This window comes from Somniosus microcephalus, chromosome 12 (assembly GCF_052327205.1).
Source record: "Somniosus microcephalus isolate GS21.2 chromosome 12, FLI_Smic_1.0, whole genome shotgun sequence".
Classification (NCBI taxonomy): Eukaryota; Metazoa; Chordata; class Chondrichthyes; order Squaliformes; family Somniosidae; genus Somniosus; species Somniosus microcephalus.
This window is the reverse complement of record NC_140998.1, coordinates 166,012,716-166,029,587: the sequence shown is the minus strand read 5'-3', so window position 1 is coordinate 166,029,587 and position 16,872 is coordinate 166,012,716. Positions and strand designations below refer to the sequence as shown.

At 43.0% G+C, this 16,872-nt stretch overlaps 1 protein-coding gene across 7 annotated transcripts in view; it reads left to right on the top strand.

The window, feature by feature from the left end:
- numb (NUMB endocytic adaptor protein) overlaps positions 1-16,872 on the top strand; it is a 253,334-nt gene that overhangs the window by 132,482 nt on the left and 103,980 nt on the right. For all 7 annotated transcript variants that reach the window (XM_086003789.1, XM_086003790.1, XM_086003786.1 and 4 more), the window contains exon 3: positions 14,108-14,182. In XM_086003789.1, the coding sequence (XP_085859915.1) occupies positions 14,108-14,182 (75 nt within the window). The remainder of the gene's footprint in view (positions 1-14,107; positions 14,183-16,872) is intronic.

The following is a 16,872-nucleotide window of genomic DNA, read 5'->3' as shown; positions in this document are numbered from 1 at the left end:
GATTCCCCCACGGGGGGAAGCATCCTCTCTGCGTCTACCCTGTAAAGCCCCTTCAGAATTTTGTATGTTTCAATGAGATCCCCTCTCATTCTTCTAAACTCCAATGAATATGGGCCCAACCTGCTCAACCTTTCTTCATAAGACAACCCCTTCATTTCCGGAATCAACCTCGTGAACCTTCTCTGAACTGCCTCCAATGTAAGTATATCCTCCTTAAATAAGGAGACCAAAACTGTATGCAGTACTCCAAGTGTGGTCTCACCAACGCCCTGTACAGTTGTAACAGGACTTCCCGAATTTTATACTCCATTCCCTTTGCAATAAACGCCAACACTCCATTTGCCTTCCTAATTACTTGCTGTACCTGCATGCTAACTTTTTGTGATTCATGTACAAGGACCCCCAGATCCCTCTGTACCTCAGCATTTTGTAATCTCTCCCCATTTAAATAATTTGCTTTTTTATTTTTCCTATCAGTGAATAACCTTGCATTTTCCCACATTAAACTCCATCTGCCAGATTTTTGCCCATCACCTAGCTTATCTACAGGAAACTTTGTGCTATCCGGCACCCACGGGACCGAGCTACTGCCGTTGCCTCAAAACTTCCGGATAGACCAGCGTCAATGTTATCAGATAGGAGCTTTTCATCTCCGTATCTGACAACAAAAACTGTTGCTTAGCAACAGCTTGTAAACACTCGGCCCAGTAGCTTGGAAGCGTCTCTGAAGCTGTTGCTAAGCTACAAAGACGCTTTCCAGAGCCTGCCTGTGAAAAGAATGCTAGGAGAAGAAAAAAAACCTAACCAAAACGGCTGCTGATTTCTGCCGTTAGATCGAAGTTGCCGGACATTCAACCTCCGGATAGCACAAAGTTTCCTGTATATCCCTTTGGAGATTCTTTGCGTCCTCCACACAATTTGCTTTCCCACCTATCTTTGTATCATCAGCAAATTTGGCAACATTACACTCAGTCCCTTCATCCAAGTCATTAATATAGATTGTAAATAGTTGAGGCCCCAGCACCGATCCCTGTGGCACCCCACTAGTTACAGCTTGCCAACCTGAAAATGATTCATTTATCCCAACTCTCTGTTAGTTAGCCAATCTTCTATCCATGCCCTGTGAGCTCTTATCTTGTGTAGTAACCTTTTATGTGGCACCTTATCGAATGCCTTCTGGAAATCCAAATACACAACATCTATTGGTTCCCCTTTAATCCACCCTGCTCGTTACATCCTTAAAGAACTCCAGCAAATTTGTCAAACAGGATTTCCCTTTCATAAAACCATGCTTACTCTGCTTGACTATATTATGATTTTCTAAATGTCCTGCTATCACTTCCTTAATGATGGACTCCAGCATTTTCCCAATGACAAATGTTAGGCTAACTGGTCATTAGTTGTCTACTTTCTGTCTCCCTCCTTTCTTAAATAGGGGGCGTTACATTTGCAGTTTTCCAGTCCGCTGGGACTTCTCCAGAATCCAAGGAAATTTGGTACATTACAATCAATGCATTCACTATCTCTGCAGCAACCTCTTAAGACTCTAGGATGCACACCATCGGGTCCAGGGGACTTGTCCACCTTTAGTCCCATTAGTTTGCCTAGTACTTTCTCTCTAGTGATCGTGATCGTTTTAAGTCCCCCCCGCCCCCCCCCCCCCCCCAACCACCCCAATAGCCCCTTGATTATCCATTATTGGGATGCTTTTAGTGTCTTCTGCCGTGAAGACTGATACAAAATGTTTGTTCAAGGTCTCCGCCATTTCCCTGTTTCCCATTATTAATTCCCCAGACTCATCCTCTAGGGGACCAACGATTACTTTAGCTACTCTCTTCCTTTTTATATACTTGTAGAAGCTCTTACTGTCTGTTTTTATATTTCTTGCTAGCTTACTCTCATAAGCTATCTTCTCTCTATCATTTTTTTAGTCGTCCTTTGCTGCTTTTTAAAAATTTCCCAATCCTCTGGCCTTTCACTATTATTCACAGCATTGTCTGCTTTTGTTTTCAATTTGATACCATCCTTTACTTCCTTAGTTAGCCATGGATGGCTCATCCTTCTCTTAGAGTCTTTCTTTCTTACTGGAATATATCTTTGCTGAGAGCTATGAAATATCTCCTTAAATGTTTGCCACTGCTTTTCTAGAGTCTTACCCTGTAATATATTTCCCCAGTCCACGTTAACCAAGTCTGCCTTCATACCTTTGTAATTACAGGTAGACTATCCTTTATCCGCACTTCTGAAAACCGAAAACTTCTGAAAACCGAAAGTTTTTTTGTGGAGCGTAAGTCGTGCGCGCACGACATAACCTGAGTGGCACCAAACATGACCCGACGCGGCCGATGCTTTTCTGACCTGATTTGCGGGCCAGCTTAGCGTAGGAGTCAGCTGATATCCGGCTTTCCCACAACTGGCGGCGGCAGTTGAGCCCCAGACCCCCGCTAAGTCAAGAAATTCAGATACGGAGCAGGGGGAGCTGCAAACAGACTGGGAGCAGCAGCACAGAGAAGCAGGATGGGGAATGAGACACGGAGCAGGGGGAGCTGTAAACAGACTGGGAGCGGCAGCACAGAGAAGCAGGAAGGGGAATGAGACACGGAGCAGGGGGAGCTGTAAACAGACTGAGCGGCAGCACAGAGAAGTAGGAAGGGGAATGAGACACGGAACAGTCGCAAGAGGTAGCCTGAACTTTTAAAATTTATATTAAATACAAATACTAATTACCAAATTAATTTAATGTTCAGAGTTTCCCAGTCTGAAATAATACCTTCTGAAATCCGAAAATTTCCGAAAACCGAAACACAGCTGGTCCCAAGGTTTTCAGATAAGGGATAGTCAACCTGTACCTTTGTTTAAGTTCAGGACATTAGTTTGAGACCTAGCTTTCTCACCCTCAAACTGAATTTGAAATTCTACCATGCTATGATCACTCTTCCCAAGAGGATCCTTCACTTCGAGATCATTAATTAATCCAGCCTCGTTACACATTACCAGATCTAAAATAGTCTTCTCCCTGGTTGGTTCCACGTGTTGTTCCAAGAAACCATCCCGTATACACTGAAGAACTCTTCCTCAAGTCTAACTTTGCCAATTTGCTTTGTCCAATCAATATGAAGATTAAAATCTCCCATGATTATAGACGTACCTTTCTTACAAGCCGCTATTATTTCTTGATTTATTCTCTGTCCTACAGTGTGGCTACTGTTTGGGGGCCTGTAAACCACTCGCACCAGTGACTTTTTACCCCTATTATTTCTTATCTCCACCCAAACTGATTCTGCGTTTTAATCTTCTTGGCCAATATCATTTCTCATTACTGCACTGATCTCATCCCTTATTAACAAAGCTACACCACCTCCTTTTGCTTTCTGCCTATCCTTATGAAATGGCAAATATCCCTGAATATTCAGTTCCCAGCCTTGGTCACCTTGCAACCATGTCTCCGTAATGGCTATCAGATCATACCCATTTATTTCTATTTGTGCTGTCAACTCATCTATCTTGTCACGAATGCTGCGTGCATTCAGATATAGAGCTTTTAATTTTGTCTTTTTAACCATTCTTCCCTACTCTGACCCCTCTTTCTGATGCACTCTTGTGTATACGCTCTGTCCCTTCCTGTCACACTCTGGTTATCGTTACCCCCATCGCTCCCTTGCACTTTTGCCGTCTCATTTTTCTTTGACTCTTTTAATTTCCGCTCAGCGTATCTCTCCCCCACCCCCCCCCCCCACTATTTAGTTTAAAGCCCTATTTCTCTATCCTACCACAGCGCATCACACTGTGATGACATTTATTACGTTATCATAGAATCACAGAGCACAGAAGGAGGCCATTCAGTCCATTGTGTCTGTGCTGGCTCTTTGAACAAACTATCCAACTAGTCCCACCGCTGCTCTTTCCCTACAGCCCTGCAAATTTTGCTTTTTCAAGTATATATCCAATTCCCTTTTGAAATTTATCATTGAATCTGCATCTACCACCCTTTTAGGCAGTGCATTCCAGATCAGAATGCGCTGCATAAAAAAAATTCTCCATCTCCCCCCCTGTTTTTTTTGCCAATGATCTTAAATCTGTGTTTTCTGGTTATCAACCCTTCTGCCAGAGGAAACCGTTTCTCCCTACCTACTCCTATCAAAATCCCTCATAATTTTGAACACCTCTATCAAATCACCCCTTAACCTTCTCTGCTCTAAGGAAAACAATCCCAGCTTCTCTTGTTTCTCCACATAACTGAAGTCCCTCATTCCTGGTACTATTCTAATAAATCCCCTCTGCATCCTCTCCTTGACATTCATCCTAAAGTGTGGTGCCCAGAATTGGACACCACTTAGTGCCTAACCAGTGATTGCTAAAGGTTTAGCATAACTTTCTTGCTTTTGTATCCATGCTTCTATTTATAAAGCCCAGGATCCCTTATGCTTTTTTAACAGTCTTATCAACTTGTCCTGCCATCTTCAAAGATTTGTCTGTGTGAACTCTCAGGTCTCTCTGTTCCTGCACTCCCTTCAAAATTGTACCATTTAATTTATATTGCCTCTCATCATTCTTCCTTCCACTTCACAATTCTCTGAATTAAATTTAATCTGCCATGTGTCTGCCCATTTCACCAGTCTCTCTGTCCTCCTAACTGTTAACTACATTTCCAAATTTTGTCTCATCTTCAAACTTTGAAATTATGCCTCCAATATCCAAGTCCAGGTTATTGATGTATATCAAAAAGAGCAGTGGCCCTAACACCAACCCCTGTAGTACATCATTTAGACACAGACATTCTTGGCATTATGTTGCATCCATTAATGCTTTACATGAACGCTGTCTGCTGCAAGGACATAAGGAGCAGCACGGTGCAAACACAGAAACTGACCAAGAGCAGATTAAAACCCTATATAACGTTGTAAAGCAACCTGTGGTGTCTGGTGGTGGAATGCTGTTTTGAAGAGTACAATATCGGCTCAGTGCTTCAAATTACTTATTATAGGCTGGCCAAGCTTTACTTGTATCATTTGTGCAGTTATTAAAGGTTGTTCCAGTTAACTTACTCTGTAATCCTTCAATGCATTATTAATTCATTATTTTATACTTATTTGAAAATCCATGTAGTACACTGATTAATTTGACCAACTGGCAAGTCACTCTTCCCTTATTCTTTATTATTTTAACAGGGGGATGTTCATTTTTTTTGGTTTCCCCCCCACCCCCACTCCCTGTTTATCTCTGGTATTATGTGCATGCTTCGTTGGGCCAGCGCATTCTCACTTCCCTGACCAGACTGCTTCAGTTCATGGTCTAATAAGAGTAACAAATCCGGAACCACCTCTGGGATCCCCACAGATTCACAGGCATCAATCATTTGCCAGGCTAATGCAGCCTGACCTAATCACACTTAACTGCTCAACTCCCTTGCCCAGTTAATAAGGTATGGTGACTCAGCACATTGTGAAATTGCCAAGTGTTATGAAGTGGATGAAATTTCTGAAAAAAATTGCAGCTGAGTAGGTTTTAGCATCTGATAACTCTGACTTAGCCGCCTCCTAAAATCTATATCAATGACTTAGATGAGGGAACCGAGTGTAATATATCCAAGTTTGCTGATGATACAAAGCTAGCTGGGAAAGTAAGTTGTGAGGAGGACGCAACGAGGCTGCAAAGGGATATAGACTGGTTAAGTGATTGGGCAAGAAGGTGGCAGATGGAGTATAATGTGGGGAAATGTGAGGTTACTCACTTTGGTAGGAAGAATGGAAAAACAGAATATTTTTAAAAGGTGAGAGACTAGTAAATGTTGGTATGCAGAGGGATTTGATTTGGGTGTCCTTGTACATGAATCACAAAGTTAACATGCAGGTACAGCAAGCAATTAGGAAGGCAAATAGTATGTTGGTCTTCATTGCAAGGGGGTTGGAGTACAAGAGTAAAGAGGTCTTGCTGCAACTATGTAGGGCTTTGGTGAGACCACACCTGGAGTACTCTGTACAGTTCTGGTCTCCTTACCTAAGGAAGGATATATTTGCCTTAGAAAGGGGTGCAACAAAAGTTCACTAGATTGATTCCTGGGATGAGCGGGCTGATCTTTGGGGAGAGATTGAGTAGAATTGCCCTGTACTCTCTGGAGTTTAGAAGAATGAGCTGTGATCTCATTGAAATGTATAAAATTCTCAGAGGACGGGGTAGATGCTGAGAGGCTGTTTCCCCTGGCTGGGGAATCAAGAAATGGGGGTCATAGTTGCAGCATATAAGGTCGTCCATTTAGGACTGAAATGAGTAGAAATTTCTTCACTCAGAGGGTTGTGAATCTTTGGAGGACTGTGCACACTCGGTCGTTAAATTTCGTCTGCCTTGTATGTGTCTGCCCATTTCACCACTCTGTCAGTGTCTACCTGAAGTCTATTACTATCCTCCTAATTGTTTACTACATTTCACCTCCCTCTTCAACACAGTAAAGTGTGAGCTGATGCATTTTGGTAGGAATAATGAGGGACTGACAGTAAAAGCTAAATGGTGCAATTTTAAAGGGGGTGCAAGAACAGAGTGACCTGGGGATGTTTATGCTCAATTTCTTGAAGATAGCAGGACAGGTAAACAAAGCAGTTATTGGAGCAAAAGGGATCCTGGGCTTTATATAAATAGATGCAGAAAGTACAAAAGCCAGGATGTTATGCTAAACCTAAGTAAAACACTAGTTCAGCCCAGCTGGAGTATTGTCCAATTCTGGGCACCACGCTGTTGAAAGGACTTGAATGCTTTGGAAGAGGATACACCCTCGTTGTCTACATTGGCTACTGGTCCTCCAACTAGTTGAATTTAAATTCTTCGTCCACATCTTCAAGTCCCTCCACACTCTTTCGCCGGTGTAACTCTGCATCTCCTCCAACTTTACATCCCCTTCAATCGTCTGACTGGCCTTGTGTACATTCTTCCCACCCCCGTGCCCCTACCATTGGTGGCAGAGAGTTCAACTGTTTTGGCCTTATTATCTGGAACTCCCTCCACAAACCGCGGCCTCTCCTAAAGCTTTATCTATTGGACTAAGCTTTTGGCTACCTCTTGTAACTCTCCGTGTCTGTTCCTTTTTTTAAAAAGTTCTCTCTGTAAAGTGCCTTGGGATGTTTTTCTACATTAAAGATGTTAATTAAATCCAAGTTGCTGTTGTGCTATTTTTCGAAGTGTTTAGTCATTCCAGATATTTGTATCATTTCAGATATTGGGCAACAGTTGACTTTTTTATTTTTATTGGTTTTGCAGTATTATTACAGGTAGAGGTTGATGTGATTTTCTTCTGTATTTGTACACTTAATATAGAACGTCATGATTTTTTTAACATTCCTATCTTATACCAACCAGAATAACACATTATGCATAGAACATGTTGTGCATTCTCATTCGAAAGTGTTTTTATCTCGAGTTTCAAAGTGGTGTAATGGGTATACATTGTGACAGTGTAACTGCGGTTTCTGGTGTTTCTTTCCAACTGCTTTGAAGGCTACTGCTGTGTGGATTAAGTAATTCTAACCAAGATATCTTAAATTCACAAATGGAATGATGAAGCAGTATATACATTTTTTTTGGTATACGGGAGTGGTATGACGCAAACGCATGCAATTTTCCCACAGTATTTTCCCAACTCCGCTGTGAGGAAATGACTGGCTGATTCAGACTCTGCTCAATAAGGAGGTATGGGGCCAATCACCCTGAATCACCATACTCCACTGTTGGTATCAAACCCTAAGCAGCCTTGTCAGTGGCCTGGCAGCAGGTCTCAAGACCACTTTGAGTCAAGGAATATGGTGTGAGAATGTTTTGAGGGCAATGATAGAAAATATTAGGTTATTTTCATTTCTAGGCAGTTTATTTAAGACAAATTAACCAGACAGAAAATGGAATGTAGACAAAGAGAACATTTTGGAAGAATATCTGGTAATCACTTAAAAAAAAAAAAAAAAAAAAAACCAAGAGCCTTTATTTTACAGATCTTACAGTTGCATGACTTTATGACCTTTGGCTATTCTATTGCATTTTGACATTCCCCCTTTGTCTTACTCGCCCATCCCACTACTGATTTCAGTCTGTCACACGCACACTAATTTCTTAATGATGTTAGAATGGTGGAGGTCCCAGGGAAGGGGAGAAGCATAATAATTTGATTTGTTTTTTGCTAAGATATGGTAATGGAGAGCAACAACGCCAACAATTTGTATTTATTTAGCGTCTTTAACATTGCAAAACATCCCAAGGCGCTTCACAGGAGTGTCATAAAACAAAATTTGGGCAAATGAGCCACATAGGGAGAAATTAGGACAGATGACCAAAAGCTTGGTCGAAGAGGTAGGTTTTAAGGAGCATCTTAAAGGAGGATAGAGAGGCGGAGAGGTTTAGGGAGGGAATTCGAGCTTAGGGCCTAGACAGCTGAAGGCATGGCCACCAATGGTTGAGCGATTATAATCAAGGATGCTCAAGAGGCCAGAATTAGAGGAGCAAAGATATCTTGAGGTTGGAGCGTTTTTGGGCCTGGAGGAGATTAGAGATAGGGATGGGGCGAGGCCACGAAGGGATTTGAAAACAAGGATGAGAATTTAAAAATCGGGGAGTTGCTTAACTGAGCCAGTGTAGGTCAGCGAGCACAGGGGTGATGGGTAAACGGGACTTAGTGCGAGTTAGGACGCAGGCAGCCGAGTTTTGGATGACCTGAAGTTTACGTAGGGTATAACATGGGAGGCTGGCCAGGAGTGCGTTGGAATAGTCAAGTCTAGAGGTAACAAAGACACGGTTGAGGGTTTCAGCAGCAGATGAGCTGAGGCAGGGGCGGAGACAGGCGATGTCACAGAGGTGGACATAGGCTGTCTTAGTGATGCCGTGGCTATGTGGTCAGAAGCTCATTTCAGGGTCAAATATGACACCAAGGTTGCTAATAGTCTGGTTCAACCTCACAGATGCTAGGAAGAGGGATGGAGTTGGTGGCTTGGGATTGGGGTTTGTGGCGGGGATTGAAGACAGTGGCTTTGGTCTTCCCAATATTTAACTGGAGGAAATAGCTACTCATCCAGTACTGGATATCGGACAAGCAGTCTAACAATTTAGAGACAGTGGAGGGGTCGAGAGAAGTGGTGGTATAGAGCTGTGTGTCATCGGCATACATGCTGTGTTTTCAGATTATGTCGCTGAGGGGCAGCATGTAGATGAGAAATAGATGGGGGGGGACAGTAGAGGTAACGATGCAGGAGCGGGAAGAGAAGCCATTGCAGCTGATTATCTGGCTAAGATTAGATAGATAAGAATGGAACCAGGCAAGTGCAGTCCCACCCAACTGGATGACAGTGGAGAGGCGTTTGAGGAAGATGGAGTCGTCAACCGTGTTAAAGGCTGCAGACAGGTCGGGAAGAACGAGGAGGGATAGCTCACCTTTGTCACAGTCACATAGGATGTCATTTGTGACTTTGATAAGAGCTGTTTCGGGACTGTGGCAGGGGCGGAAATCTGATTGGAGGGATTCAAACATGGAGTTCTGGTAACGATGGGCACAGATTTGGGAGGCGACAACACGTTCAAGGACTTGAAGAGGAAAGGGAAGTTGAAGATGGGGCGGTCGTTTGCAAGGACGGTGGAGTCCAGGGTTTTTTTGAGGAGAGGGTTGATGGCAGATTTGAAGAAGAGAGGGACAGTACCTGTGGAGAGAGACCCTTTAACTATCAGTTAACATGGGAGCCAGAAAAGGAAGTTGGGTGGTCAGCTGTTTGGTGGGAATAGGATCGAGGGAGCAGGAAGTGACTCTTGGGGACATGATGAGTGCAGAGAGGTCACGAGGGGAGATTGGAGCGAAACTGCAGAAAGTTGCGAGTTCAGGGCTAGGGCTGCGGTGAACCTTAGAGGAAGTTTGGCCCAGTGGGCTAGGGGAAGGAAGGGAAGTGGCAGAGGCAGCTGATCGGGTCGTCTCAATCTTAGAGACAAAGGTCCATGAGCTCCTTGCACTTGTTGGAGGTGAGGGTGGAGGAGACGGGAGAGGCATTTAAGATGATGGTTTGCAGTAGAGAGAAGAAGCTGGGGGTTATCTTTGTATTCCAGAATGATTCTGGAATCGTGAGCAGTTTCGGCAGACAAGAGCAGGACCCGATACTGCTTTATGTGGTCCAGCCAGATCTGGCGGTGAATGGCTAATCCAGTTGTCCGCCATATCCATTCAAGTCTGTGTCCCTAGGACTTGAGGGAGCGAAGATGTGGGCCGTACCGGGGGAACGGCTAGGGTAAGAGAGAGTAATGGTTTTAATGGCGACTGGGGCATCAAAGGTGGTGATGAGGGTGTGGTTGAGCAGATCGGCAGCTGCAGAAATGTCTTGGTGAATGGAGGGCCAAAGGCTGGACAGTTGAGATTTCATAAGTGCAGTTGTAAATTAGTTGGGAGAGAGTTTTTACCAGGGGCAGATACAGAAGGAAGTAGGGTTGGGAAGGGGGATGTGGGTGGAGTGCGATAAAAGGGAGCGACACGATGGGAGCAGCGAGGCCGTGCGAGATTGCAAGATCAAGGGGGTGGCCGTGAATATGGGTTGGGGAGTTTACATGGAGGGAGAGATTATTGGAGGGTAGGAGGATCAAGCATGGTAATGGAATGACTAGTATTCAAGTAAAATTTGTGTTGGTAAGCAAATGGGAGGTGCGGTGGTTGGGGAGAACAGAGGAGGGTGATATAATGGAGCTTCGCACGTAATCTGCAAGTTTAGACAACTTTAGTATATTTACATGTCTTGACTTTTCAGAAATATTTTTAAAACAAATCTATTTGATTCTCTCTGTTCTCCTGAAGGCATTGATTCCTGGGCTCTAGTTCTGTGTATTCTGTTTGCCCTCTGGTAATTCACTAGAGTGCCTATTCTTCATATGTAAATGATGGCAGGCAATTTGAGGGGGGCGGGATTGAGGTCGGAGGATACATCGTCTGTTTGATTCCTTTCCTGTCTAACTTGCGCACTGTTTCCTCTTGCCCAAATTCAGAATACTGAGGCCAGTTGTCGAATCCCTTGTGCTTCCTCAGCATAGGTTGGGAATGTAAACTGGGACCTGCTAGGTGTTTGTGGTTTATTTACATGCTGCCTTTACCAATTGAGTCATTGAGGAAGCTCTCCAATTTTTTTTTTAGAATATTGGCTTAAGTGCTTCTTAATTATCTAATTTTGACACAAGTTACTGATATTTCGTCTATCTACACGTACATTGTAGCTTCAAGTGACTTGTGCACACAAAAGTCTTGTTGTTTTCCCATGTCATAATAAATCACCAATCCTAACATCTGCCAATGTATGTTTTGTCATCAGGAATAAATGGTTTGTCTTTAGTAGTTGCTAAATATTTACTTGTGCAGCTTGATTATGTTCATGCTTTGGAGCCTCCAGTACTAAAATTACTTAGTTTTCCACAGTCCGATATAAATCTGCACAAAGCCACTTTAATAAACTCCAGTGTTGTCTAAAATCCCAATGATGGTTTTATGAATTGCTAATTGGCTCTTGTACTGCAGTACTAGAGAGTCAAGATGGCGACCGAGACGGTCCGGTGCTAAGCGTGCTCTCCCTGCTTCGGGCGGCCTGCTCTCGCCGCTTGCTCCCGCAACCGGAGCGAAGTGCTCAGCGTGTCGGGCGGAGGCAGCGCAGCGCAACGAGCTGCAACCACGACGACCCACTAGAGCACGTCGGCCGGCAGCTCCTCGCGGGAAGGCATTCCGACTGGGAGGAGGGGAGCCGAGCATGGAGGCCGGACCGTGAGCGGGAGAAGCAGGCCTCGGACCGCGGAGCCGGCGACGGTGAGGAGGAGGCCGCGGCGACTGGATGCCATTGAATTGACTTTCTGAACACGGCGCTGTAAGAATAGCTGATGTGTCCCTACAGGGAGTAAGCATTTCATTGTACTAGTTACATATGGCAAATAAAATAAAATAAAATTGAATTGAGTTTACATTCCTGTGAGGAGAAATATGTATTGTAAGGATGCTTCTGATTTTCATGTCTTTATGTGCAATTAAGCATTTTAATGCTTGCTGCTGCAGGGATGAAGCAAATTTGCCACTATTTCCCACCAGAGATTTAAAGTACTTCACAAATAAGATGTTAATGTGTATAATCGTAAATTTTATGGTGAAATTTAAAATTGTAATGGTGAGGCCATTTGAAGATACTGTGCAAGCATGGAACCTGGATACCAAGACTGTTTATCATTGAATCAGAGTATTGGAGTACACAAATAGGCCATTCCTCCCATCAAAGCATGAGCTGACTTGTTTGCCCATGAGCCACCTAATCTAAGCCCCTTGTTTCTCTTGTCCTCTGTTAAAAGGTGCTATATCAATTTAAGTATTTGTTTTAGAGTAATTCACAGCCTCTGAGAAGTGAGAAGAGATTGAAATGTCTAATGTCCAGTGAGACCCTGATTCAAAAGCACAACTTTTAAACAGAAAAACAGGGTGTCTTTCTTTGCCTCCTCGTATTCCACGCACCCCGGAAGACATCAGGAACCTCCTCAACATGCACTGGTTGACATTCTGTCGTCCATTTTTTATTTTATGCGTGTATGACAATATTTATGAAACTTGACGTCACTTTCACTGCAGTGCAAAATATTATTGATACTCGATTCAGAGGGCTTACTGGGCACACTGGAATGGAAGTATTTATACCATTGTGACACATTGTGCTTTTCAAACTGTTTTATTTAGTTATAAAATGGGGATACTTGTATAATGAATTGCAATAAGGTGGAAGTGCAGACGGTGTAAATAGTTACAGTACGCCATTTCAGTTGGGTAAAGACCACCTATAATGTGACAGATGAAAAGTATAATTTTAGTGAAATAGATTATTAACAGAATAAGTACTCAGTTATTTAAGATCTAGCTGTCACTTGATTTACACTGCCTTCTAGCTTCACCTTTTTTGAGTTAGACTAGCGATCTAAAAAAAACACTTCAAATATCAGCAACATAGGATAATTTATAGGCTGGTGCCAATTTCAAGGCACTACCTAATGAGGAATTAAGATAATTCAGCACGGGCAGCACGGTGGCATAGTGGTTAGCACTGTTGCCTCACAGCGCCAGGGACCCGGGTTCAAATCCGGCCTTGGGTGACTGTCTGTGTGGAGTTTGCACATTCTCCCCGTGTTTGCGTGGGTTTCCTCCGGGTGCTCTGGTTTCCTCCCACAGTCCAAAGATGTGCGGGTTAGGTTGATTGGCCATGATAAAAAAAATTGGCCCTTAGTGTTAGGGGGGATTAAATACGTGGGGTTACGGGGATAGGGCTTGGGTGGGATGGCTGTCTGTGTAGGGACCGGGTGCTAGGGTTTGGATGACCAGCCATGATCTCGTTGAATGGCGGAGCAGGCTCGAAGGGCCAAATGGCCTACTCCTGCTCCTATCTTCTATGTTTCTATGTTTCTATAACCATATGAACCATGAGAGCCATGCTCAGTTGGATTATCAATGACATCTAAAATCCTGATAGCCCCTCATGCCGTGAAACACTTGCAAATTTAAATGCAGCAAGAAGGGGACTGAGTGCACTCTAATAAATATTATGAAATAAAAAAGAAAATCTAGTTTTGATGACGGTGATCTCATTTTATGTATCGTTATGTAGGTGTTGTTTCCTTTTCTTCCCTCCTGTCCTGTAGGCACAGACTTTACCTGGCATAGCGTTCCGCTGGTGCCAGCAATCCTCCGATGAATTGCCAAAGTAGCTATTCTTACTCATTGTCAATGCGTATGTATTATCAGATCATCACAACTGAATCCAACCCTGTCCTTGTCCAAAGTCCACACCCACAGTTTTCATCAAGGGTCACTGGATAGTGATTGGTGTGGAAACCGTGGTTGATTTTCCTTTCTCTGCCGATGGGTGCTGAATCCATTCGTAGCACCATGACTATTGAGGGCACGTCTGTGATTGGCTAATTCCACAGATAGGGGAGACCGTGGCCCATTTGGCTCGATAATTGGATGCATTTATGCACTGAGTTATCCAAGGGGTTCATGGTGATTTTATCTCAAACTAAATTTGTTGGAATCTAGCTGGAATATGTTGCAAGGCTGATCAGAACTATTTTGACTTTTATTTTCCTTTTACAGTACTTGGGCCACGTGGAAGTAGATGAATCTCGAGGGATGCACATCTGTGAGGAAGCTGTAAAGAGACTGAAATCTGTATGTATATACATGTTTTAAAAAGCATAACCCTTTAAAAAAAAATACACATTGTACCTGCAAATTCTGACATTTATATTGCTTAACTAATGTTCTTTGCAGTATTGCTGCTCTAGCTTTGTGTTACATGTCATGCTATAATGGTTTCTGAACTTTGTCTTCTGTCTTTCAAACACGTGAAATAGTTCCATTTTGTTTGATGTTATACCACTGCACGTTGGAGCACTAATACTCTGTTATGTATGCTATATAATGGGTCTGCATCAGTGATTTTTGTGTCTCTTCTAACCTCTCTCCCACCCCCAACCCTGACCTGGAGTTCCTGATCTTGCAGAGACCAGACACTTGTCCATCAAAAGGTGGAGTGCCCCTTGGGCAGCTCTTTCCCAGGTTGTCAGTTTAGAGCACCATTGGTAAAGATTTGGGAGCATAATGCTGCCTTCCTCAGCCAGATGCATAATATGCCAAGACCCAAGAAGATTAGTGAGAAATAAAGTATATTGTGTCATATGACTTGAAGACACCACTGACTTATCTAATCTAAAGGGACTGATGGTTTGTCTTCAGCATTGTTTTGAATATGGATAGTGCATTTTGACACACTGTCAAGGTATGATGTAAAACATGCTATGTTATGTATACTGCAGTGTGCATGAGTGTTGAGCTTCAACGATTAGTAGAGCCTCATTGATTCTGTGTAAAATGCATATAAGCTACAAATCATACCAGTTCATAAACATTGCCTCTACATTTTGAAGACGTTTAAAAGCTTGGTGTGAATTATATTGAGATGTTTGTTTCCCAGTTTTATAAGATGTTTTAAAGAGTTTGACACTCTTGCTCACTAATTTTGTCCCTTCTTTGGGTGCTCCATATCAAGCTCAGCTAACAATTCCCCTGAGCCATCAGGCCAAAGTCAGCAATTCAGCTAGCGGAGGAATGCAGAACAGCATTAGTTTATAATCTAAACAGAGCTTTATTTTTTTTATTACCATCAACTTGCAGTTCTCACAATGGAACATATGATGAGTAGTGTTGTGCTGTGCAATGGTCAATTGCAGAAGTTATACATTTTTTTGGCACAGGTGTTTTGTATACTGATAGGTTATACTTCATAGGAGCACATTTGTGATCTGTTCAATCAGATGGAAAACTGCAAATGGCATGGGTGAAGGAATACTATTGTATATCTAAATTTGCCAATGACACGAAGTTAGAAGGCACAGTGAGTTGTGTAGATGGGAGCAGGAAGTTACAATGGGACATACGGACTAAGTGAGTAGACAAACTATGACAGATGGAGTTTAATGTGGGAAGTGTGATGCCACCCACTTTGGATCCAAGAAAGACAAATCAGAATATTGTCTTAATTTTGCCACTAGAAGCTGTGGAGGAGCAGAGATTTAGGTGTCCATGTGCATAAGTCACTAAAAGCTAGCTCGCAGGTACATAAAAGAAAAAATACTTTGTGATTACTTTAAAAAGTCTAATGGAATGCTGGCCTTTATCTCAAGGGGAATGGAATACAAATGGGAGCAAGTGATGCTTCAGTTGTACAGAGCTTTGGTCAGACCCCATCTGGAACACTGCATTCAGTTCTGGGCACCGCACCTCAGGAAAGATATATTGGCCTTGAAGGGGTACAGCACAGTTTCAGCAGAATGATACTGGGGCTTAAAGGGATAATTGATGAGGACAGACTGCATAAACGTGGCTTGTATTCTTTTTGCGTTTAGAAGGTTGAGGGGTGATCTAATCGAGGTGTTTAAAATGGAAAAAAGGCTTCAGTAGGGTAGATACAGAGTAACTGTTTCCTCTGGTGAGGGACTCCAGAACAAGGGGGCATGATCATAAAATTAGAGCTTAGGCCATTTAGGAGTGAAATCAGGAAACATTTTTTCACACGAGGTAGTTGAAATCTGTAACTTTGTTCCCTCAAAAGACTGTGGTTGCTGGGTCAACTGAAATTTTCAAGACTGAGGCCAATGTTGTTCACAATTTATATTAACGATTTAGACTTTCGAATCAAACACAATTTCTAAATTTGCGGAAGACACCAAATTTTTTAACGGGATGAGGGGAGAGTTAGTCAGAACTGACGAAAGGTCTTCGACCTGAAACGTTAACTCTGTTTCTCTCTCCACGGATGCTGCCTGGCCTGCTGAGTTTTTCCAGCGTTTTCTGTTGTTACTTCGGATTTCCAGCATCTGCAGTATTTTGCTATCGAGTCAGCTGTAAGTGTTTGTCTTGAGTAGGCGCTGATCACCAGGAGCAGGGAGCTGAGTCGTCACTTGTAAATTGGGTGAAGCTCCTAGTGTATAAAAGTAAACATTTCTGCGGACTGCACAGAGCAGGATTAACCGGAGTGGACATGAACAGAGAGGAGGGGGAAGGGGTTGCTGCTTTTTGCCTACACTACTTGTAGTGCTTTGTGTTATAGGTAGATATTTATTTTCAGTACCCTTAACTTAATCTAGATCAAATAAGTAGTCAAGAAACTATACTTTAAACTAAGTTACCTATTTACAAATTTAATTAAATAAAACAAGGTCATATAGGGATGGTGCAGGTAGTGTGCCGCGACTGCAACACGGAGTTTGTGGAGAGCGTTGTGATCCCGGACAACCACGTTTGCAGTAAGTGCCTGCATCTTGAGGAACTTCAGCTCAGAGTTTTTGATCTGGAGTCTG